Source organism: Aspergillus vadensis (genome assembly GCF_003184925.1).
Source record: "Aspergillus vadensis CBS 113365 unplaced genomic scaffold BO88scaffold_5, whole genome shotgun sequence".
NCBI classification, from domain to species: domain Eukaryota; kingdom Fungi; phylum Ascomycota; class Eurotiomycetes; order Eurotiales; family Aspergillaceae; genus Aspergillus; species Aspergillus vadensis.
The window spans coordinates 1,596,453-1,611,854 of NW_020292043.1; the positions used below are offsets into that span (position 1 = coordinate 1,596,453).

Below are 15,402 nucleotides of genomic sequence, written 5' to 3' on the forward strand. Positions count from 1 at the left end.
TATGGAAACATTCGTGTGATGTCGTAAATGACGTCCATATCAGCGAGTATCCCAGAATGAATCATGACCAGATAATCCCTGCTGCCGCACCAGAGTGGCTGGCCTGGATGGACGCGCGATTTTCACGACAGCGGACCACTGGAAACTGCCCTATTGAGCAGAAAGGGCCATTCGATCTGAACCATATAGAGTTAGCACCAGGAAGTTGAAGTAGGGAGTACATATGTATCCACTACCGTCTCAGGTTCAGACCTTGTGACTTAATTCTTCTTTCCCGGCTTTCTGAATCACTTGGGGTAGTGTCACATAGCATGCCAGGGTTCCAGGCGTTCTAAGATTGCCGAAGGGCGAATAGGATGGAAATACTGGGATGTGCGTATTTGAGTGGACGATGATGGGTGTACCGTCGAGGGAGCCAAGTAATACATGTGCGTTTGGGAATTGACTAAACATTGACTGCCTAGTGTCTGCTTTCATGATGATGGTAGGTGGCTTTTTATACAATGACTTACCTCAATATTAGTGGTATATAAGTATTGTTGAAGATAAAAAAAAGTGATAAAATGTGTAATAACAAAGTATACTTCACTTTTAACACCACATCTGTATGATAGAACGAGCTAAACTGATAGGAGGATTGTTCCCTTAGATTCATTGACCTTGTATGTTTTCAGACTTCCGTTCCAATTCTGGGAGAATATACGAGATAAATCGATGAATGCATCCTTACTTGTAGAAATGCTTTGCTAATTTTGCCAGCTTCTCCATAGAGTCTATGTGATATTTGTTAGCAGACTGCTGTATTCACCCCACGTACATAGTCCACACCAGTTGCTGAAACTGTGCTCCAGAGGATAGAATCAGCGCTGCCATCGATATGCTTCCTGTTCAAACAGGCACACCTTACGATAAGGCAAGAGTATGAACACTATCATGAGTTTCAAAGTAGCTGACAGGAAACAGTCGTGGCTGGAAACTTTTATCCGTGCTGATGGGATACAAGGGATAGACATGCGAATTTTGCGACGTTTATTTTTCAGTTTAGTCAATATGGAAGATTAGCTATGTATGAATCGCATCAGTATGACTTGATCACTGTTTCAGATGGAGGATCAGTGTGATTGCTGACTAGCTGAATTACGTTAGAATAGAAAGTCATGGAACCGCATAGCATTATACCCATCTATGCAAGCTGTAATATGCATAGAAACGAGACAAAGACATCAGACCAAACAAGACCTGCATGTCAAAAGGAGAGCTGCAAACAGCAATGCCGTCTATGACTCAACGATATTTTGCACCTCGCATACTTGAGTCGCAAACTTGGAGATGGTTAGGCTCGGCGCCAGCAACTGCTGGAAGGGCATGTCCATAGCAAATTCCTTAAAGATCCAATTGCGTAACTCGGCGCCAACCATGGAATCAATTCCATAGGAAGCGACTGAGCCAACCTCAGCATCCACATCTGCAGGGTCCAGCATCAGCATGCGCGAGAGCTTGTCGATGAAATGCTGACAGATGAGTGCGACCGCCTCAGCCGATGACTCTGCTGCCCGGATGCTGGGCAGGATGCTCAGATGTGCACCCGCTCTGGCTTCATCGGATGAGATGTTGATGGAGTGCACGGCGTGGCTGAAGCGCGCGTCATCAAGCCAGAAGCTGTCGGTGCTGGCGCTGTCATTAACAGCCTTTTGCAGCTTGGCAGGATCCAGCCCGACCACCACATGGTCTGGAGCGGGTTCAAGGTAAGTGTTGGAGGTAATAGCTGCTTCAAAGGACTGTAGCAGATGCTTCTCGTCAATACCGTACATTCCCTTGCGCTTCAGAGCGTCCTCGAGGGTGTCGTTCTCTGCCACGACGCCAACACCCAGCACCATCGGCAGGACAACGGAGGTGGCAGCCTGATTACTGACCCGTCTATGACGGGCGAGTGAGTCCAGGTAGGTGTTGGCCGCCGCGTAGTTGCTCTGACCCGGGGTGCCCAGAATTCCCGAGACGGAGCTGGTCATAAGGAAGAAGTCTAGAGGCTCATCGGCCAGGGCAGCATGCAGGTTCTGCGCTCCAAGCACCTTGGGCTGGGTGGACTGTTTCCAATCCTTGTAGGTCATGGAGTGAAAGAGTCCGTCCTGCAAAGCCACAGTCAGTGTATAAAATCTTAATTACCCACGTGATAGTCATGAACTTACCCTCAGCACCATTGCCGCGTGGATAACACCCCGAATCGGGTGCTCCAACGGCACACCACTGACCGCGCGAGAGACATCTTCTCTTGATGTCGCATCGCCGCGCACAACTTGAACAACTGCACCAGCGCCCTCGAGCTGTCGAACCAGCTCTGCAGCTGATTCTGCGTCTGCTCCTGAGCGGGAGAGAAAAGTGAAACGACGGGCACCACACTCCATCATCCATGATGTCAAGCTCCGTCCAAGACCGCCCAGGCAGCCGACCAGAAGGTACGTGACATCTGGACGCAATCGAAGCTTGCCATCTCGAGTGGGAAGGACCTGGATCGGACTGTCCGATGTCTGGTACTGAACCACAGGTTTAGCGGCCCCGAACGCGTCTGAGAATTCTGTCACTGCCCGGTCAATCTCGCCCAGATGGATGGCCTTGATTGGAAGTAAGCTAGGGTCGGTACTGTTGACCTCGCAGACAATGGCCGGCAGCAGCTCAGACACAACTCCTGGCCGGGACAGGTAGAGGTCCAGGACGTCGAAGGGGATGTAGCTGGCACTGCGATGGACAGGCAGGGAATTCAGAGCTTTGGCGCCGGAAGTGCCCTTGCGGCCGCTGTCGAGAAAACGGCCAAAGGGCGCGATGCAGCGCCATGCCTCATGCGCCGCCGTTGAATCAACGCTTGAGGCATCGCTGAACACCACGTCAGCTCCGTGGCCGCCTGTGAGCTCCTCCAGGCGCTCGGAAACTGGCCCGTCTGAAGACCGGATGATATGACGAGTGTCTAGGCCCAGATGGGCCTGCAGAAAAGCAACTTCCTCGTCACTGTCTGCGATAACATAAACATTCGCCCCTTGGCGCTGTGCGAGTTTGATTGCGGCAACGCCCGCGGACCCTGTCTTGTTCAAAACCAGCACATTCTCTCCGTTTCTCACGCCGGCCAGAGTCTGCAGCCCATAGAGAGCAGCAGCATAAGCTGACAGGCCGCTGACCGTGCTTGTCATGTCCTCCTCCGCCTTGAGTCGGTGCAGCATCATGGCCGGGACCTGCTGGTAGCTGTCGAAATGGGCCGCTTGGAATCCGACCACTCTGTCGCCAAGTGCGAAGCCAGACACCCCAGGGCCAACTCGCGTCACAACACCACCGATTTCCTGGCTGAAGGTGGTGGCGTAGTCAGCCCCGGTGATGACCAGTACGCCTTCTTTGGTGAGACCACTGCTTTGCACCTGCACTTCGACGTGACCAGGCTCAACATCAGATTCTTCCTCCTGCTGCTGTTGCTGGAATACAACTTTAGCCTTGGAAACCAAACCAGACACTCGCTCTCCAGACGTGAAACTCATTGGGTTAGGCTTATCCTGCGCCGTGTATAGCTCGTTGAGGTTGGTATTCCGTACCAGTCGACTGATGTACGTCTTGTCGACAGAAACACAGACCTCGCGCTCAGGCGACTCCGCGGTCTGGGTCTGCATTTGCAAAACTCTCAGGACGGATTGAGCGGCGGACTCGGCATCAAAACTGGCGGGATCGACGTCCAGAACGCGGAAGTCCAGCGACGCCTGTTCCGCCGTGATGGCGCGGGCAAGACCAGAGACCATGGCGTACTCCGGCTGCTTGCCTTGTAGAAAGCCACCGGGCGCGACCCAGAGTAAGGACGAGGTGCGAGCCACGATGTTCTGGATAGCGCCAAACTCGTCTTCCTGGAGAGTGAAAAGCAGCGGACCCTCGAAATCGGCTAGCATGATGATGTGTCCTTCTACGTTGGAGGTAGAAGCCAAGAGGCGGGTAACCCTCACGTCCCATCCCACGGCCTCCAGTGCAGCCGTGACCGCGGCGACGATGCTAGTCGGATAGTCACGGTAGACTAGCTGAACCGGAGCGGTAGGTAGCGATTTTGTCTCTGGAGTTTTGCCAGCAACAGTCAAGTCGGATCTCATTACCGATGCACCTGGTGTGATTATGTCGCTCAGGAGACTCTGGCCCTGGGTTTCTGCAATAACAATATCGAATGATTCCTTCTTCAGGCCCTGGGCCTCGAGTTCCTGCGCGAGGTCGACGTGGATAGCCTTAGCATTGCGGTATCGGGCAACAACGTGCGTAGCCGCCTCCAGCTCTTCCTCGGAGGTCACGATGACTGTGTAGAGCGCCTCCGGGTTTGCTCCGAGGATCTCTGCCGTATAGGCCATACCCAGCTCGGCCACCCTATAGGCAGGATACTTGAACAGAGCCAAATTGGTCAGCTCCGACGTCGTGAGTCCCTCTCTGTTCTTGGGCTCATCGATGTCCAACTCCCACGCCATCTGACCGTACGGCGCCTCGTGCAGCGCGCTCTCCAGCCGCTGGGGAACCGCCGCCTCATAGGATGTTGCGCGCATGTTCACGATCTCCATCAACATCTCGCCGTTCTGCGCAGAGGTCAGTTGGACTGTACTCTCCGATGTACGAAGTCCACGGCGGTGCACGTTGGCGTACGCAATTGCCTTGCTCTCCGCGAGTTGTTCAGCTGTAGGGGGCCAGATGGCGATTTCGTCGACCTGCACGGGCACTACACCGCAGGCCATAGCTTCGGTTCGACCAGCGTAAATTGCAGCTATTCCAGCAAGTTAGTTCCAACTCCTGAGTAAAGATAATAAGAAGAGCGCCTTCAGGTTTCTTACCTATGCAAAGCTGCAGAGTCGAGTCAATCGACGCCGGGTGCAGCACGTAGCGCGACTCGCCTAGGTTCTGGTCGACAACCTGCTTGATGTTGGTTGTGCAGGACGCATGATACTGTTTTCCGTCGAAGCGCACAATGTCCATGTCCTGAAAGGTAGGGCCGTAATCGAAACCAACTTCGCGTAGGGCCTGATTCCACGCCTTGCCGCTTGCTCTCTGTGGAAACCGTGGCACGGAGCGCGGTTTCTTTCCCCGGGGGCGGGTGTTGATGCCGATGGTGCCCTGCATGTGGTTTTTATTGATGCCAGTGCTATCCACCGACGAGACCCGCCAGTCCCACTGCTTGCCCCCGTACACGGACGGACGCATGTTGAAGAGAACCTCGATCCCGTCGTCATCGTCTGGTGTCACCAGCGCTGTCTTGATGGACACATCGCGCAGCACATAACTCTCGATTTCAACAGGGTCATCGCTGAGCTCGTTGATCTGCCAGATCGCCTCAATAGCCATGGCAAAATATCCCGCAGCGGGGAAGACGGACTCGCCGCCCAAATGGTGATCTTTCAGCCAGGGCAGGTCACGGGCCCGCAGGACATTGCGCCAGGTGGGCTCCGCCGGGGAGGCGCCGAGGACTCGCTGGCCCAGCACGTCGTGCCGCGGGAATCGGGGCTGGCGCTGTTCGCGACTACTGCGGCTCTCCGCCCACAAGGGACGTGTGTAGTTCCACTGGTAGGGGGGAAGATCCACGATGGTCGAACCCTTGGTCCGGCTGGGTCTTCCTGTGCTATCAATGTAGGCACTAGTGACCTTCTCCATGTCCAACGCCTTGTAGCTCCGCAGAAATAGCTCCCCTGCCACCTTCAACAGGCGAACTGAACAATCTTCGCCCCGGACTAGCGTGGGGATGTATTCGATCTTGTCTGCCTGGCTCTTCAGTGACTCTCGGATTTGTTTGACGGGACCGGCCAGGGCCGAGTGTGGGCCGATTTCAATGAGAAGGTCGACCTCTGAAAAAGTCTCGTCAGTGAGAACTGTCTGCACAGCTTGATTGAATAGCACGGGACTGCGCAGATTCCGGCTCCAGTAGTCCGCATCAAGGAGAGTCCCCTCAGGCAGAACGGTGTTGGTCACCGAGGAAACCATCCGAGCAGACGTGGCCAGCGGAACGACGCGTCTCCTGCGATGTTGCTTGGCCTCATGCATGAGGGCCCGGTATTTCTCCGCCGCCGGCGACATGTGGTGTGAATGGTATGCCTTGCCGTTTGTCTTCAACGCGCGGTTGAAGACTCCGGCCGCATTGAGTGGGGATTGAAGAGTTTCTAGCGCGTCTTTGTCGCCGGACAGCGTGACCAGTGACGGGGAATTGTCACAGGCGACAACGATCCGGTCCTCCAGGCCGGCGAGATACGGCCTGACCATCTCAGCGGACAAACCCACCGCTAGCATCGCACCGTTGGTGTCGACATCCTTAGCTACTCTTCCACGGTAGTAAGCCGCCACAATTGCATCCTGTGCCGAGATCAGGCCTGCCGCGTATGCGGCCGCCATCTCCCCCGATGAATGACCAACAGTTGCGACCGGTCGGACATTCCAGGATTGCAGCAGCTGCACGATGGCGATCTGGACAGCGGTGCACAAGGGCTGCGAAAACTCGGCGTCGTTGACGGGAGAGGCGTCCGCATGCACAAGCAGAACGTCTTCAATCGACCACTCAGGGCCATCCTGCAGCTCGCCGAGCACTTGATCCAGCGCCCGGATGGACTGCAGGAATGCCGGGCAATAGTGCATAAGCTCTACACCCATCCGGGCCCACTGCGCTCCCTGTCCCGTGAAGACAAAGGCGACGGAACGGATGCTTTTCTTATCTGCAAAGGCAAAGTGCTCCCCGACTGCATCGAATACCGTGCTCAGGGTCCCGTAGCTGGCAACTGCAAATGCCTTACTCGCGAGCACACTGCGTCGGGTTGCTAGCGTGTACGACAGATCGAGCAGACTATAGTTAGCTGCGACCTTTCCATGGGCCTCAATATTGCGACGCAATGTGATTTTATCGTGGGCTGAAAAGGGGAGCAAGTAAGCTCGATTGCGTTCCCACGCTCGTCTGGAGCCGGGAAATCGCACCCTGGGCTTTTGTGTCCAGGGATCGTCATAAGTGTAGGCAGCTGTGCCATTGCGCGCAAAGGACTCCGTGCCCTCCACAATAACATGAGCATTCGTACCACCGTATCCTAGAACTGTTGATGGAGACACGACACACAGGGAGCTCGCGGGGGAAAGGAACCGCCTCCGTCGGGACCTGCACCTGCCACTCATCCCACTTGATAGCCTTGCTAGGGTTCACCACCCCACGGGTGGCGGGGATCATGCCCCGCTCGGTGATCAGGATGGCTTTTATTAGGGCGGAGATGCCGCTGGCCGCCTCAGAGTGTCCGATGTTGGTCTTGACGGCACCGATCCAGAGGGGATGGTCGACATCTCGACGCCGCTTCTTGTTCATCGCCATAGACACGGCGTGCACCTCCAGCGGATCCCCCACCGCAGTACCGGTTCCGTGGCACTCAAAGTACCCTGTGAGCCGGGGGTCAAGGTCTCCGCCACGTTCGTAAGCCGCTGCAATTACCTGGGCCTGGCCTTCGCGGTTGGGATGGGTGATGCCAGCGCCAGCGACTTTGCCATTGGAGTTGGTGGCGCTAGATCGGATCACGCCACGGATGGGATCGCCATCGCGAATGGCGTCGGACAGACGTTTCAAGTATACGGCACCCACCGCATCGGCACGGCCATACCCATCTGCACTTTCATCAAAGGTGTGGCAGACCGACGTGGGCGACAAAACACCGAGCTTGGCCGTGTTCATGTGCTGGTCAACGGTGATGATCAGGTTGACACCGCCGACGATAGCACCCTCGGCTTCGCCATTGCGCAGGGCGTTGCAGGCATTGTGCAACGCATACACCGATGAAGAGCACGCCGTATTGCATAAAATGCTGGGCCCGTTCAGATTGAAGACGTGGCTGATCCGGTTGCTGATGATCCCTGGATCCACGCCAGTTGCGGCCAGACTGTGTCGGAAGGAGTGCTCCTTGAAGGCCATCTGCTGCCAATCAGCTGTGAAGCTGGCGGCAAACACGGCCGTGCGGGTGCCGGAGATCTTCTCGAGTGAAATGCCCCCAGACTCTAGGGCCTCGTAGACGACCTCAAGCAGTTTCCGTTGTTGCGGGTCCATCCACATGGCTTCCACAGGGGTGATGCCGAACAGGCCAGGATCGAAATCTGCTAGGTCATCTTTCAGGAAATACCCGCCCAGGACGCCAAAGCTCCCGGGACGGTCATTGTTTTGGTGAATATGGGCATCGATGTTGAATCGCGAGGCAGGCACTTTGGGTGTGCTGCCGGTCCCTTTCTTCATCATGAGATCCCAAAAGTCAGAGACGGATTTAACGTCGCCAGGCAGGCGGCAACCTATGTGTTTGGATTAGTTTTCATCTTCGAGACCCATGATGTGCAAGATGGCGTACCCATGCCAACAACAGCGATTGGTTCCAACTGGTCTTCAAGCGGCTTCTCTGCATAGTCGGGGAATGATTGTGCTGGGTATCCATCATCAGACCCAACGGACGAGTTGCTGCTCGAGGGCATAGTTCCACGGGGGTCCCCGTCTAACGTCGATGTAGACGACGTGCTGGAGCTCCTGATCACGGCAAGCATCTTTGATATTGGTACTGGGACAAGGATATTGGTCACTTCAAAAAAGTCCCAAGGTGTCTATGTGCACTGTGACCGTTTTTATTATCTATATATGAAATGATTGATTTCTCAGGGAACGGTTCAATATTTGAGCTGCTAGGGGAGAAGCGTTCAATTAATGCTTATCTCAACAGAGCATCCCACGCAATCTGACCCTTCCTACCACGCGGAAACGGTCTTCTAGGCCTCTAGTTCGCTACCGGAGAACCATAGCAGCAGGCAGTGCGATGTCCCCTGCTCACGCCGAGACCGCAATTCCTTTGACTCGAGGTAAGACGGACATCCGACTAGCGGCAAATTCGGGGAATTGCGCACCGAACTTTGTCCAGAAGAGTTCGAGGGAGTCCGTTGGTTAGCTGGGCACTTGATTATCAAGATACCGTTGCATCTACGGACAAGGCTGATTCTCACGGGCCTTCCCAGGCCCATTTTACCAGTGATCACTGCTGTTCTTTGCTTACTGTCATCACCGAAGGCGCGACCCAGAGTAAGCAGCCTCTCGCTACTCGTTATCTGCAAAAAACGGACCCCTGCGGGCCGCGGAGGCATTAACGAAGCTGAGTCAATGGGAAACGATCGCGCTATCGGCATCCGACCACCCATCTTCCGGTGATTTTACATGTAAAACACAATTCTCTGAATAACTGCTGCCTATGAAATTCAAAAAAATGAGATTAGGACTCGACATTCGCCCTATATGGAATTTTGGAGGGAGGTATGGGTATTATTCTCAGCAGGTTGACGGAAACGGGTAGGAATTCTCTAGATTCTCGTTCTCCAAATTATAGACAGACCCTCTGTAATTTCAAGGATTTATAAGAATCAACTCCAAAATATGCGTGTCCTTCTTCCATGGAGACCGCCCTCTTCCGCATCTTAATAACCCACCACACAGGAAAAGGCGTCATGAGTAAGTGAAGAGACACCGGAACTTTTACTGCTGGATTGCATTGGCCTGCTTTTCTAACTCCCTTTCCTTATCGCAAAGTAACCATGCCATTCCAGCGCCAGGGCCCAAAACCGCCGTGACAGCTGTGAATACAAGTCTGGGATTGACAGCCGGCTGGGCTTGAGTCGATGGCTTGGTAGCGGCCGCACTGCCAAGGTTGAATTTGTAGAATCCCACAGCAAGCACAGAGAGATTGATTATAATGTAGTCATACTGGATAAAGAGCATGGCCCCCTCAGCAAGGTAATATTGGCCCTGTTGAACAGCGCTGTGGTTGGGCCAGTAAATCCGACTGAGAGTGACTCCGGGGAAGAAGTAGGGACTCAAGATAACAGCAACATGGCAAATAGCACTAATGCTACCGACAATCCAATAGGTAACTGTGGTAGGGCTTTGCACTCCCCTGTATCCGGTTGCGGTGATGAGGGAACTGACTGCGTCCTGAAAAAGATTCAGAGAAGGTGGCCCGAGCAACCACAGGACCATCCCAGCCTGGATCTGGAATGGGCTGACCCTGAGCACGGTTGGTACAAGCAAGGGAACGGATATCAGCGTGTTCCAGATCGCGGAGAAGGGAAGAGCTTGTGCCTGCGCGGGCGGAATGCGAGGAAGAGGCGTCCGTAATCGTTTCTCCACGTACAGGTGCAAGTAGACTGGCAGCGCGCACGCAGCGCCGAAAAAGTTCCACATCGTTTGCCACCAAGCAGGACTGGAGGCACCCATCGTCAGTTCTACCATGACTTTGGAAATGTATGATAGGACTCTGTTTCCTTACGATCGTAGTGGACTTGTCTTCCGGTTTCGTCGGCCTTCTACCACCGTCATCATGTTGAAGACCCCGATGGCGAGCACCAAATCGACTGATATGAGAAAAGGCCCAATGTCTGGCAAGTCGTGAATGCTGACAACCGAGTTGAAGAAGACGATAAGCAGGCTGAGGAAAAAGTCGATGGCCTGGATGCCGGTCCAGCTCTTCTGGAGCGCTGTGCCCGTTGGAAATATGCCTCGCAGGTTTGTCGAGACCATCTCAGCAAACGTGCCGTTCAGCATCATAAGGATCCAAAGCGTAATGATCCCGAGACCGCTGAAGGTACGGAAGATGTAGTAAGGATCTGACAGTGCCATGGTAGAGAGCTGTCACCAGTAAACGAGTCAATCAACGGACAAAATTTGAGTACCTGTGTGCGATTTGGGTAGCACCAAGGCCGCTGTGTACAAATATTAAATGATTATTTCACGCAGAGCAGCCTCGAATGTGCGCCTATAGATGGTGACCTGGTGACCCCCAAGTGAGTGCGGGAATGGGCGGGCCGCTATGTCCGAGATCATCGGATAAGCTGGTGAGAATGCGTCGGCCCACGTTCGGCCATACACGAATTTCAGTGAATCGAACAAGGCTAAAGAGAGCCGATGAGCACGAGGACTGCATAGTCATTAATTGAAGTTTTCTCTGCTTTCCCAGAGACTGTGTGACATAAGATCATCGTCAACATCAATCATGGGCTCATCGATGAATCCCGAGCGCGTGGAGGTTGTTATTGTCGGCGCTGGTATGCAGGACTGTTTGGGTTTCAATCCTTCTACTAATCTTGTGTACAGGCTGGAATGGTTTGATATCTGCAAAGACATATTTAGATTTCCGACCATCCGCCGACCTCGTTATCCTGGATGAGCAGGAGTCGATTGGAGGTGTCTGGAGCGCCGACAAAATCTATCCAAGCCTCTACGCGCAGATTAAATACGGCCTGTTTGAATACTCTTTCTATCCGATGCGCAATGAAGGTATCACGGAGGATGGCTACATCTCGGGCGATACCATCCACACCTACCTGAACGACTTTGCCTGGGACTTTGATCTGGTTCGACGGACTCGTCTGCGGACGAGAGTGACGAATGTCTTTCAATTGCCCAGCGGAAAGTGGCGTCTCGAGATTGCCGGCAAGCCTGACATTGAGTGTAAGAAACTCATCTACGCATCTGGGGCAACGTCCCATCCGGTCATCCCTGTCTGGCCTAAGGCAGCCAGCTTCAGTGCACCGATCATCCACTCGTGCGAGACGGGGAGGCATCTCGATCTACTGCGCCAGATTCAGTCGGCAACCGTCGTGGGTGGTGCCAAGTCGTCGTACGACACTGCCTTTCTGCTGCTGAAAGCGGGAAAGAAGGTCAACTGGGTCGTCCGAGACGACGGGTGTGGTCCTCTGGCCATCATGCCTCCCACGCTGTTCGGAATGGTCAACACCATGGATGTGGTGACCACGAGAGCAGTGATGCTTATGGGTCTCTCCGTTATGAGCACCGACGGGGCTGTTCACCAATTTTTCCAGAGGACGATCATCGGACGGTTCATCCTCTGGCTCTTCTGGCTCGTTGTGAACTGGTTGGCTGACAGGCACGCTGGTTACTCCAAGTCGGAGAATGCCAAAAAGCTAAGGCCATTGCCTCATGGAAACGGGTAAACCCAGACCTCCTGTCAGTGATTCTGAGCATCTAACAACCTGCTGTTCGTAGGATCTTCTGGGCAAATGCTGGTCTCGGAGCAGCCAGTGTCCCGCTCTTCTGGAAGACATTCCACGCGGGCGATTGCACCGTCCACCGAACCGAGATTGACTCATTCGGCGAGGACAACACGGTCCGTCTGAAGGACGGGACTTCATTTCAAACAAACTACGTGATTCTGTCGACAGGGTTCGACAAATCTTTTCACGTTTTCAGTCAGGAGCTGCAGCATAAATACGGCCTCATGCCACATGCAGACCCGAGCTGTTCGGAAGAAAGAAAGTGGGCGAGACTCCAGGCCGAGGCCGAACAGGCAGTCGATGAACTGCTTCCCGGGCTCCAGAATCCCCCTAGTAAACTTGGCGAGGGGGTCAATCGCGAGAAGACGACCGGTGGGAAGCACATTCTGCACGGGCCTAGCCGACATTATCGACGCATGGTTGTCCCTTCGCTCGTAGCCGCAGGAGACCGATCCATTTACTTTCCAGGATTCATCCACTCCATTCTTACTCCCACTGTATCCGAGGTGCAGGCACTGTGGGGGGTGGCGTTCCTTCTCGGGTTGCACGATCCGCCGTCGCTGCACGAAATGGAGCGAGAGGTCGCCGAGTGGAATGTCTGGACGCGGAAACGATACGTTGGACAGGGTAGAAAACATGCTTACGCGATCTTTGACTTTCTTCCAGTCAGCATCTCTTGCCAATTTTCCGTCATGTGAGCTAATTGTCCCTAGTATATCGATGTTCTTCTTAAAGATCTCGGCGTGAACCCTCGGCGCAAGAAGAGCTTGCTCGCCCACTTGTTCATGCCATCGTACCCATGCGACTACAAGGGCATCATTGACGAGTTCCGTCAAACCTTGGCCGCGAGACAAGCGTCCAAGTCGAAACATGCCGTATAATGCTGCCCGCGGCGCTGGAAATGGTAAGACTAGTGCTTCTATCAACGCCTACAGCATCGGGCTGTCCCTTAACGGCAACCAGCCGGGCTTTCGCGGACTGACCGAGCCCTGAGCTCTGCCCGGGGGGGTTGTGCAACAATTGAGCAGTATTTCGGTAGTATTAGACGGATATCATGGCAATGACTAGACGTCTATGGAAGCGGAAAGGGTCAGTAGATTGTGAAGAATAAGAGAAGACTTTTATGCTTGTTTTATTGCTGATGTCATTCGAGTGGTTCAAAGGTATTTATATGTTACCATCACATTCGACGTAGGAATTACCATCCATACATATTAGTATCTATAAAAATTTATATATATCATGTTCACATCCTATGTCAAGAGACCGTTACCACTGCAAATACGCCATGCGTCGATCAATGGCCTCTCAACTATAATATGAACTGAGAAAAGCCCAACAAGCTCTGCTGATGTCCTTCAGTCCGACAAAGTCGCCCATCTGTATTCTCAAACCAAGCGTCACTGCCCACTCCGGTCTTGGCGTACAGCAGAGACTCCGGATCGTACTTGTTTTTGATTTGAAGCAATCTGCCATAGTTGCTTCCGTACATCTCCTCCTGCCAGTTGTGCTGCTTGTAGTTGGCCTCGTTCAGGTAGACTGCTCCGCCGGGCGTGGCCCGATCCAGCATGGGCTGCATGACATTAACCGCGAATTCTTGCCGCCTGGCCATTTCAGCCGGACTAGCGGTAGGATCCCAGTGCCCCGAAGTGACGCAGAAAAGGAGGGCGTCACGCCAGGCAGGGTGCACTGCGTTGTCAGGATGCGACTGCCACTTGACATTGAGGGACTCGCAGGGCATCGGGGAGTATCCGTCCACCAAGGAGGCGTTGCGCAGAAGTTCCGTGATGACCCTGTTCTTTGCCTGGTCGGTGACCATCTCCCGTGGGATGATGCGGCTTCCAGAGAATGTTGCAAAATCAATCAGGCCTTCTGGTGAGCTACCCAGGTGGACAGAGAAATGCTCCTGGAAGTTGCGAGACACACGGGGGGAATACTGGTACTCGATTCCGCGATCCGCCAGATCGTCCAGAAAGGGCTTCATGAGGGAATTGGCCAAGCTTAGATCCGCACCAGGCATCGTGGCTGCAAAGCAGTAGAAAGCATGGTTCGTCAGGGTGTAGAGAAAGGAGTTACCAGCGTCCACAAAGGGAGGCAGAAGCTCGTGAAATCTCCCAATTGCGTCCCAGAATTTGTCGTTTCCCACCTTGCTATCATCGAACGCCAATGTAGCCCCGCCAATAATGCTGTCTACGTGTAACCTGGCTGTCATCGAAAGCACAACGGCAAAGGCGCCCGGACCACTACCACTGAGGGCCCAGTACAGGTCTGAATTCTGCTCCGGGGTCGCGACCAGATGTCTTCCATCCATGGTGACTACTTCCCACTCCAGCACGTTATCTGAGCCCATTCCGTGGCTGTTGGAAAGGATCGAGTGGCCTCCCCCTAGGCTGAACCCGCCTGCAATCCCCACCGTCGGACAGACGCCGCCAACGATGCGGTGTCCCGTCGCATTAGCCGCAGCATATGCCTCAAACCCCTGAACGCCGGCCCCGAGCTTGATAGCTGGCCCGTTGTAGTAGGACGACTTGTACTTGGGGATATACTGGGTGGAGTTCAGGTTATGTGTCCACAGGGACAGTCCACCTTTTCCAGTCGACTTGCCCGCGTAATCATGGCCCGTATTTTTGATGACCAGCCGGATGTTGTGCTTCTTCGCAAAGTCGATTCCTGCCCTGACGTCCTCGGTAGATCTCACATCAATCACGTAGCTGACGGAATTGCCCAGCTCACAAGGCTGAGACCTAGGAGTGAATGGGTCGCAGGTGTAATTTTTGAAGTACATGTTCAAGACCTCGGAGGGACTGTCAATACTGCGACGATGTCAGCAAAGCTATAGATGGGCTCGAAATGAATACGCACTGCGACAACTTGGTCTTATTCCAGATGTCTTGGAGTTCCGCACATAAGTCAGCATCGTAGTTATTGAAAGGGACATCGTGGCAGACGCTGGCAAGAGGGACGGCTGCAATCAAGCGTCCAGCAAGGGTCGCGTTGAGGCTAGCCCATTGATCTGATTGTGGCCAGTCTGCATCACCAGGGAGCACCTTGCAGGTTGATGATGGATTTGTACTGAATAGACTGTGGTTGGCGATCGCCAGTAGTCCTAAAATAAGTTGTTGAGTTGCCATTGGAACTTGTACAAGACGACGGAAGGCACGACCCAAGAGACAAGACCTCATGAGGCAAACACACAGGAACTAGGATATCTATGAGTGTCTAGATTCAATCCACTAGATGTTCTGGCCGATAAAAAAGTCAGGGGTCGGGGCCGTGATTCCAGCTCGTAGATGGCTGACCGCCGATTCCCGCCACTAACATGGGTAGAAACAAGTCTGGTTAACTGCATGTATGGGA

At 53.8% G+C, this 15,402-nt stretch overlaps 4 protein-coding genes across 4 annotated transcripts; 1 reads left to right on the forward strand and 3 right to left on the reverse strand.

Moving 5' to 3' along the window:
• Positions 1 to 1,072: 1,072 nt before the first annotated feature.
• On the reverse strand, positions 1,073 to 8,550 carry BO88DRAFT_486326 (type I polyketide synthase). Its single transcript, XM_025712431.1, has 5 exons — positions 8,349 to 8,550; positions 7,088 to 8,292; positions 4,833 to 7,023; positions 2,187 to 4,765; positions 1,073 to 2,126 (listed from the first exon to the last, which is right to left on the reverse strand). The coding sequence occupies exons 1-5, from the start codon at positions 8,536 to 8,538 to the stop codon at positions 1,278 to 1,280; spliced, it is 7,014 nt and encodes a 2,337-aa protein (XP_025565700.1). The 5' UTR covers positions 8,539 to 8,550; the 3' UTR covers positions 1,073 to 1,277.
• Positions 8,551 to 9,511: 961 nt separating this feature from the next.
• On the reverse strand, positions 9,512 to 10,576 carry BO88DRAFT_451578 (uncharacterized protein; the record flags this gene model as incomplete). The annotated part of the gene is made up of 2 exons (XM_025710641.1): positions 9,512 to 10,235; positions 10,302 to 10,576. The coding sequence occupies 2 exons, from the start codon at positions 10,574 to 10,576 to the stop codon at positions 9,512 to 9,514; spliced, it is 999 nt and encodes a 332-aa protein (XP_025565701.1).
• A 460-nt stretch (positions 10,577 to 11,036) lies between these two features.
• On the forward strand, positions 11,037 to 12,926 carry BO88DRAFT_334505 (cofactor FMO1 FAD enzyme; the record flags this gene model as incomplete). Its single annotated transcript, XM_025702805.1, has 4 exons — positions 11,037 to 11,076; positions 11,126 to 11,981; positions 12,038 to 12,710; positions 12,759 to 12,926. 4 exons carry the CDS (start codon positions 11,037 to 11,039, stop codon positions 12,924 to 12,926), a joined length of 1,737 nt encoding a protein of 578 aa, XP_025565702.1.
• A 431-nt stretch (positions 12,927 to 13,357) lies between these two features.
• BO88DRAFT_478860 (FAD-dependent oxidoreductase) lies at positions 13,358 to 15,176 on the reverse strand (the record flags this gene model as incomplete). The annotated part of the gene is made up of 2 exons (XM_025712031.1): positions 13,358 to 14,858; positions 14,908 to 15,176. 2 exons carry the CDS (start codon positions 15,174 to 15,176, stop codon positions 13,358 to 13,360), a joined length of 1,770 nt encoding a protein of 589 aa, XP_025565703.1.
• Positions 15,177 to 15,402: the final 226 nt, after the last annotated feature.

Bases quoted from the DNA above. Each gene is read 5' to 3' on its own strand.
- BO88DRAFT_486326 (XM_025712431.1), bottom strand. From the start codon at position 8,538: ATGCTTGCCGTGATCAGGAGCTCCAGCACGTCGTCTACATCGACGTTA. The intron at 7,024-7,087 runs GTGTGTCGTGTC...GTTATTGTGGAG, and splicing joins CTTTCCCCCGCGAGCTCCCT to GGCACGGAGTCCTTTGCGCG. The intron at 4,766-4,832 runs GTAAGAAACCTG...TTGCTGGAATAG, and splicing joins GACTCTGCAGCTTTGCATAG to CTGCAATTTACGCTGGTCGA.